Source organism: Mchenga conophoros, linkage group LG1 (genome assembly GCF_057382185.1).
Source record: "Mchenga conophoros isolate Kocher_MC1m ecotype Shallow Benthic linkage group LG1, M_conophoros_male_GT1.1, whole genome shotgun sequence".
Classification (NCBI taxonomy): domain Eukaryota; kingdom Metazoa; phylum Chordata; class Actinopteri; order Cichliformes; family Cichlidae; genus Mchenga; species Mchenga conophoros.
This window is the reverse complement of record NC_140526.1, coordinates 37,789,531-37,797,892: the sequence shown is the minus strand read 5'-3', so window position 1 is coordinate 37,797,892 and position 8,362 is coordinate 37,789,531. Positions and strand designations below refer to the sequence as shown.

The 8,362-nt window shown below is 40.7% G+C and overlaps 1 protein-coding gene across 1 annotated transcript; it reads right to left on the bottom strand.

The window, feature by feature from the left end:
* Window positions 1-1,170: 1,170 nt before the first annotated feature.
* LOC146583776 (cathepsin D) lies at window positions 1,171-8,038 on the bottom strand. Its single transcript, XM_085277340.1, has 9 exons — window positions 7,871-8,038; window positions 5,399-5,555; window positions 4,093-4,216; window positions 3,831-3,949; window positions 3,558-3,757; window positions 3,054-3,176; window positions 2,192-2,336; window positions 1,979-2,077; window positions 1,171-1,711 (listed from the first exon to the last, which is right to left on the bottom strand). The coding sequence occupies exons 1-9, from the start codon at window positions 7,930-7,932 to the stop codon at window positions 1,550-1,552; spliced, it is 1,191 nt and encodes a 396-aa protein (XP_085133466.1). The 5' UTR covers window positions 7,933-8,038; the 3' UTR covers window positions 1,171-1,549.
* Between the last annotated feature and the right edge of the window lie 324 nt (window positions 8,039-8,362).

The following is an 8,362-nucleotide window of genomic DNA, read 5'->3' as shown; positions in this document are numbered from 1 at the left end:
TTAATGCTGAAAGCACTAGTATTTATATGTATTTATTGAGAATGTTGGTTAAAATAACTACTTTTATGGGGAAATCTATGGTTTATGTATAGCTGATATTTTGTACATTATAGTGATTGATGTAAAGCACTTGAGGGAATAATAAAGTTTGAGTCTTGTTGGTTGTCGCACATTTTTATTCACATACTATAAAACCATCTTCCTGTACAGGGAAGTGGTTTTAAGAGGTCCTTAATGGAGATCTGGGGTCCAGAGAGTTGAAGGAGTGGTAATTCTGGGTTTGTCAACTGTGAGCTGAGGGAAAATGTTCTGTTTCAGAAAGAGAGTTAAGCTAAACTCCGAGTCATCTATCTGGGTAATAGACTCTGTAAACCTAAGCTACGTACTGGCAGCTTTTATTTGACAGGTTCCTCTGATTCCTGCCCTCCTTCAGGCAACTGACTGACATTTTGCAGTTTCTTATTCAGTTAATATCAAAGCAACAGTTTTATTAATCTGTGGAAATGTGTGTCTTTACAAACATAATATAATTTAGATGATTTTTATATTTAACATATTTGCCAACCGTTAACTCAAACTACAGCTGTCAGCCTCATCCACGCGCTGGAATATTTACTATACTATACTGTAGGACTCAGTTAATAAAACAAGGCTTATGGACAAACACTGATGAACCTTTAATGGGAAAACACCTCACACTCCTGACATGTTGTTTGAGAAGATGTGAACGTTTGACAGTGAAGATCGGTGTCAAATGGTAAAGAAAGCTGTACTAAATGTAGTTTAATTTGACTCTTTGATTAGTCTGGATGTGTTCCAAGCTAGGATTCAATAAAATGCTCTTAAACAATTTTGAAATGTACAATAGACAATAGTGCTCAAAGTTTGAGCTTCAACAGCTCACCCCCTGCATATCACCAAATTCCTCAGTGGATTAAACTGGAGGCTTTGCTTCATACTTAGCCATTGTCATGATGACTCATGGTGAAGCACCACTGGCGATGGCTTACAGTTAGCATCCACAAACGCCCTAACTCTGATCTGATGACGTAACACTTTTCAAAACAGACTTTTAGACAACAGGTGGAAATGTGTACTTTTCTAAAACTTACAGAGACTGTGTCTTTAAAAGAACCACCCAAAATCAATTCACTCAAAACACAAAACGGATCATATTTTAAAAATTGTTTATTGAAGCTAGTCAGATTAAAAGACACACCTATCAGTAGTAGATACCATCTTCCTCCCAAAAATACAAATTCAAAAGTTCTTTTTAAAACAAATCCCTGATTAAAAAAGAAAAAGGATCACTTGAATGGGCAGGAAATTTATAATCGACTGCTCTTAGACACTTATCACACAACTCACGAAGTATCCTATCTGCTTCTCCTGCTCTTGGAAATCTTACATATTGTTCAGATCAGTGCATTTAGTCTATTCCATAAAATCTATTGCTCTATACCGTTTGATTGCAAAGCAACAGAAAACGTGTGCAGCTTAGATTTGTAGCGTTGCACTTGGACATGCTCCTCAAAAGTGCAGGATGGGCTCATTTGGATTTAGCAAAGCCCACCCTGTTGTTGTCACGATCGAAGACTGTGTAGTACTGGCCAATGAAAACGTCTCCCAGAATCCATAGGGGCCCAGCAGGTGGAGGGATGTCCAATCCCATGAAGCCACTTAGACAAATAGTCTTCCCAGCCTGACTCTCCTAATAGGAAGACAAAGATAAAGTCAAGAACAGGTGAACATGAAACGACCATCTTTTACATAATTCAGAGAATCTGAAGCGCTCGTGAGCAGGAACGAGGAAAACAAACTGATCCCTCCTCAGACACGAAGCCAGCCCTCTGCCGGTTGTGCTAAATCCAACAAAACTGCATTTGTTTGGACTTTAATGACGCGAAACACAGTCACAGTGTTGTTTTGTCACATCAGATGGGGACGCTCTGCCGCCCTCTGCTGGAAACAGTCTCACCTGGAGGACATACTGCTCTCCAGTCAGAGTGTAGCTCTGTCCGCCTACGTTGAAGGTGATGACAGGCAGCGATGGGATCTTACTGCAGTTCACCAAGTACTAAAACACAAATTTCAACAACACTTTGTTTTGTATTGTATTTGTGTGAGTGATGTTTGAAGGATTTTATATCACAGTGTTATTCAGCAGATTAAAGGTGAGGACTGCTCTCACCTCTCCCTGGATGAGCGGGATGGCTCCGATGGCCTTCTGCAGGGCCTTGACCTCGGCAGCGGGGCCAGTGATTAGAGAGGTCCCAGTGTCTACGATGGCCTCACAGCCGCTCTTGCACAGACTCAGCTGGCTGCCAACTGTCATCCTGTCAAACACATACAAAAACATTCACGCTACACGAAGACACTCAACTAAATGTCCTAAATTTTAATCACTTTGGAAGAAGTGATTCAAACACGTACTGACTGAAACTCCTTCAGACTGACCTGTTTGACCAATTTGTGTTCATTTGCTGTCCAACATATTTCAGACTTCAGGTACTGATGCAACTGTTTTAATAACCATTAATTCAATACGGGATGCAGGGGGCTAAACTCTGTCATAGCTTACATGAAAGTTAATTTCAATTTCGGTGGGTTTTTGGTGATCAAGCTGGGCCACCAGATATCTCGTTCTGTCCAAACAAGAACTAAAAATCAAAGATTAAACTTCTGATGATGATGATGCAAAACAAAGCAAAGCAGTGAATCTTCAGACATGAGACCAGAAATGCTTGCTTAGCAGTGCCTAAATTAAACAGTGTTGTAATGGTTAATCCCCCCACATGTGCTAACTGATGCTAAAATAGAATTATGTTTTAGTACTTGAATGTTACGCATGATTCATTTCTGACATCTGGAAGCAGTCCAATGTGCCACATATGAAAACATGAATTTCAGTAGTTTTTAAACACGGTTTTCTTGTTTTTAACGACAGGTGGTCTGATAAGTTTGTTAAACACTCGATAAACATTTTTCAGGTGAATGTTTTATGCATCGCTTCAGAAATTAAGCACGTATGAGTACGATATCTGAGCCTTTACCCATCCATGTGGACCTGCCAGTAGGCCTGCCGGCTGATGTTGGCATAGTGGAAGTCACCGTCGTAGTATTTGGGGTCGGTCCCTCCCAGGAGCAGCTCACCACCAGGTTCTGTGTCAGGGTTCCTGATGAACAGCAAGCTTTGATATTAGCACCTGCCCAAGTGTTTGTCTGAAAACACTTAATCTTAAAGGGAGAAACAGTCGTGTGATTTTCTTGTTATGTAAGAGATTATCCATTCAGACCTTCAGCAGCATACAAAACACTCAGTTAAACACAGCAAATATAAAACAAATAGCAAAAGTACCAAAAACCTGGCACTGACATTACCCACAAGGCTCACTGCTTCACTAAAAACACTTGTTTGTCCATCTTGGTCTTTTACAGCTGTGTCCCGTTCACACTAACCAGCAACACGTCAACATAAGGTTAGAAAACATGAACTCTGAGCAGGTCACTCTGCAGCCCAACACTCTGAGCTTGAGCTTAGAAACGGCTGCTCTCACCTGTTCAGGTAGAAGGAAAAGACGTTCTTCTCCACCTTCTTCTGGTTCATGATGTTGTCAAACACCGGAACCACCCCATCCACGGAGATGCGCGGGTAGGCCATGCCGAGGATCCCGTCGAACTTTGCTGCGATGAAAGCGACGCCGGGTTGCTTGATGGCCTCTCCAAAGATCTGTTTTTCTATTGATATGTCTCCAATCTGAAAGAGCAGGACGAATAATTAGAAGGAACTGACTCCGACTATACACTAATGTGGGACCGCTGAAACTTACAGTGCATGTATCCTGACTGAGGTAGCCCGACAAACTGCCAGATCCATACTGAATGGCAAAGGAAGTTCCATTCTTCACATATGTGCTGGATTTTGCAGAATTATATTTGTGGTGAAGCCCTGAGAAACAAAAACACACATTTTAATCCGTCTCTGTAATCTGTGCTTTGTTTGTTCAAACAAATCTTCTTGTGTGATCACAGGTAATCTGATTCTGCACGGCAACGCCATGAACGCCTTGTGTTTTGGAGCTGATAACTTACAGCATGCTATGTCGAAGAAAGAGCAGTGAACAGAGGGCACCCATAGGTTGGAGGAACCCGTGTCAAACACCACGGTAAACTTCTGAGGAGGCGTTCCCAGGGTAATCTCGCCATAATACTGGGCCTGGATGGAAAAGGAAGAAATCGATCAGTTAGCTGAGCTGAAAGAAGAACTATGCAGCTGATCTTCTGTTATAGTAACCTAAAGAGGACCAGGTCTACAACAAAGTCTCATCGTACATGTAAAAGTGAGCCAGCCTGTTTTTACGTCTGTCAGTATCAGCACATGTTATTAGGACGCAGGTCAAATAAGAAGTGAGTCATAGCAGTAAATCAGCTGCTACACAAAAGAAATGACTACCCCATAAATTCAGGACATGAAGCAAACTTCCATTTCATGTGACACAAAATCTCTCAGATCGAAACCTTCATTGCAAAATAGTGTCGACATTTCTGCCCAGTCACTGCGGTCACACAACGCTTCCTTTTTCTGAGCAAAATGTAGAAGTCACGTTCCTTTGATTGCTCCAGTGATTGATTTTGGCTGTTCACAGTTTAGGTTTGTCTGTGAAGACTCTCACGTTTCAGCCTTGCAGGGACACAAATGTCAAACTATGATGGAAAAGCAGCAGGAATACTAAAACTCATGAGCAGACAGCAAGCAGCAGTTTTCTTATGATAGATAACAAGAAGACAATTAATAATTTCACTTTTGGTTTGATTATATAAAAGAAAAACCATTTAAACCTCCCTGTTTTCTGGGTAGATTAGGCTGAAACTAATACAGAGCAACTGTCATGTTATAGATTCGTCCTGTTATAACGGTTATTATTAGCTTTAGTTTTTGTTTAAACCTTGATGTTTTTGGTCTACTCAAAATTGTAAGTCTGGTTTTTGTGTCTCTTTATAACCTATAAAAGCTGACTGAGTATTTGAAGACAAAAGAACTGATTCCACGATGTGTTGAGTAAAACAGTGCTAACCAGTCTTCTGTAGGCTCATTAGGATCCTGCAGCTTCCAGATCAATGAGTCAGCTGTCAGATAGTCCCTGTTCCTCTTGTGTCTCTCAGTCTCTCACTGTGAATCAGCCTTGTTAAAAAATATAATGTGTTTGCTGGGAATGACTCTGCCTGACAGACGAGCCTATTTTTCCAAACTGCTGGAGGATTTACAGAGGAAGGCTGAGGCAGCCACAGCACAAGAAGACCTTTGTTGTGGCTCTCCCTGCGAGGGTTTTAAACTTGTGAAAAGTGCATTAAGGAAAGTGAAGACTTTAAGGTTGCCAGTTTGGAGAGTGACGCTTACATCAAGGTAGTTCTTAAGGGTTTCTGGAGTGGGTCCGTTACTCGAGGGGAAGCCAAAGTTGTACTTAAGGGAGTGTTTGTCAGCCACAAGCTCCTTGATTCCTTTCCCCGAGTCGGTCAATTCACGTCTGATGGAACGGAATTTCTTTAAGGGAATTCTGGAAAGAGGAAAACAAAATTAGACTGCTCTGTTCATTTGCAGTGACATAACACAAGTCTGAATGCCTAGATCTGTGATCTGCAGAAATGTAACATTTCGTGTTCAGTTGGTTCAGAAAGTGTGGCGACACGTTTAGAAGCACACCAAAGCTTTAGCCTCCCTGTGAGCTTAGCCGTGAAGGCAGCTACCTCCTGGGCCTCCTGAAAAACTCCAGTTTCTGCCTTCACAAAAGATTTACATAAGTTCCTTTTTTTAAATCAAAAGAATAAATCACTCATTATGATTCTGTTAATTACTAACATTAGGGGTGAAGCCACTTTCCCCAGTGCCAGCACTATAAGCTGTAGCCAGTAACTGTGTGCTGTGGCCTCACCTCTGCAAATTCAAGCCCCTGAACTGCACCTGTTGCCTGTATTTGTGCTCTTGGAGTATTTTCTACATTTTCATGGAAACTCTGTGCTTCAGTTTTGGTGAGCGATATTAGTTCAACTATTAATCCATTACTTAGCGTTAATTACCAGAGAGAGTTACATCAGTACAACACGACTGTACTGATGTACAGTCGATGTTGTGTGGGGTCGAACACAACATCGACCCCACCCTCAGGTCGATGTTGTGTTCACTTTTAACAGTGAAGCTCAACCTTCTCTGCTCACACTGCACAACCACAAACAACCTGCCCAGTGACAATTTTAAAAGTACGTCTTCTATCAAGTTTAAACCACAGGGAAAAAAAGAGAAAATCTTCAGTCCACTGAGTTTCCTTTGTGAAATATTAACACATTTTAATACTAACGCCTCGCAGATAAGGAAGTAGCAAGTGGGCCACATCTTATCTACAAAATGTTCTGCAACAGGGCTGCAAAAATGTGCACCACCCATAAGGCAAGCATGACATGATCAACTTTAAAAAATATTTCTTCTGCCCTCTTGAAATGAAAATGCTAGTAGGGTTCATTGCTTCTGTAAATGTAAACTAGGCGTAAACCCTTCTACTGAAAGTCCCTCTATTTTACTGTAGCTATGCAGGAAACAAACATGTGACCCAAAGGCTTCAGGAAACACTAATCACCATCTTACTGCTACGCTTAAAACCAAGACGTACAACAAAATCCCATACTGAGTTTTTAATGTTCATCTGACAATTAATTACCAACAACAGAAAATCTGAGAAAGTCAGAAAACAGGCTGTCGATTAACTCTACTCAGAATCTGAGCCCTGCTTAATTTAATGTATAATTTAAAATGGATAAAAGTCATTCTTCTCAATCTAAATATTCCAAATATTCCTTTATACTACGTATTAAATACATGTGACTTCACCTATCACATATAATTCTTCCATGTTAGCCCTAATTTAGGTCTAAATTCACACTCAGTAATAATGTCTTATTATTATTATTCCTACATTTATTCCTATTAACGACAATGGTACTAATATTAGTAGCAGTAATAGATGTGGTAGTAAGTATAAAGGAGGGACCGAGAAATTCGATTTTCATAAATACCAAAACCTGTTTTAATACTGAACTAGTGGGCTTACTTTGTTCTTCAACTCACGTCTGGGATCATGATTTTATGGCAGTAGTTGTTACTGAATAGGATTGTAAATATATTTCTTTCAGCATTCCTTCATACCGGCACCTCCCTCCCTATATATTCATCTATAGATCTGTTTGTGTTATAAATATAGTTTTCGTGTCTGTCTGCGCATGTCTGTTCAGCACTTATACACTTATTATTATTAGACCCAAAGTAAACACAAAGACATTTAGCTTCACTGTGGCGCTTTTAACGGCTCCCAGGCAGGAAGAAAAACACCTGTAACAGGCACAGTCCGCACAGTAGGCGTTTTGACATGTTAGTGCAGATAAAGCTCAGGTGTATTAATTACAGCTGTTTTCAATTTGAGAGCCTTCTACACGCCATGTTGTTCTACCGGCCAACCTAGTTTACTTTACCCGACGAAAGTGAGCCATAATAAATGATTAATTACGTCTGGATTTTCTGGAAGCGTCTTTGCTTTCCGCTGATAAACAGCTGTGTGTTTGGACGACGGGGGGCACAAGTCACAAGACCAACAGACAAAGAGAATACCATGAGCACACGGGAGACGATGCGGGCTTGTTAGCTAAAACAAGCTGAATAAATGTAAGAATAAAGCTGGCTGCCTGCTACCAAAAACAGCTCCTATGAAGCACAGCCTGACTGTCGCGTATTGCAGTGTTATTCATGGTAAGTTGCATTACAGACGAGCTAGCAGTGAGTCCAGCCGAAATAACAGGAGGCTAACAAACGGAATATTTCCCTTACCGCACCAAGGCGTCGTTAGTCAAGGCTAACGCTGCGATGACAAACAGGAATAAGGACCTCATTGTAACGGCTGGAAAATCACAGAAACACACTCCACAACAATGACTGAGCACTTCGCCTTGTTGACCACAAACAGCCGACTTTAATCAGCTGACGGTAGTCACCTGCCCAAAAATGAAGTCACATCCGGTTTTTTACCGGCTTGTCAGCGGAAGTAGAAAGTTTTAATTTTTAGAGAACCGGCTCTTTCGGCTCCAAACCGACTCTTCAGGTTGTTTTGTTGCTTTAATTAATTAATTATTAACAATAATATAAAATTATGCACAAAAGGAATTACTAATGTAAAAAAAACCCCGTGGTTTTATTTATATATGTTTATATCTAAATATATACAGTGGTCCCTAGAGACAAAACACGTACAAACTCAAAAACACATTTCTAGTGTTAACTGAACTTCCAAAACAGCTGCCTAGATCCCTTAAATTACACAGT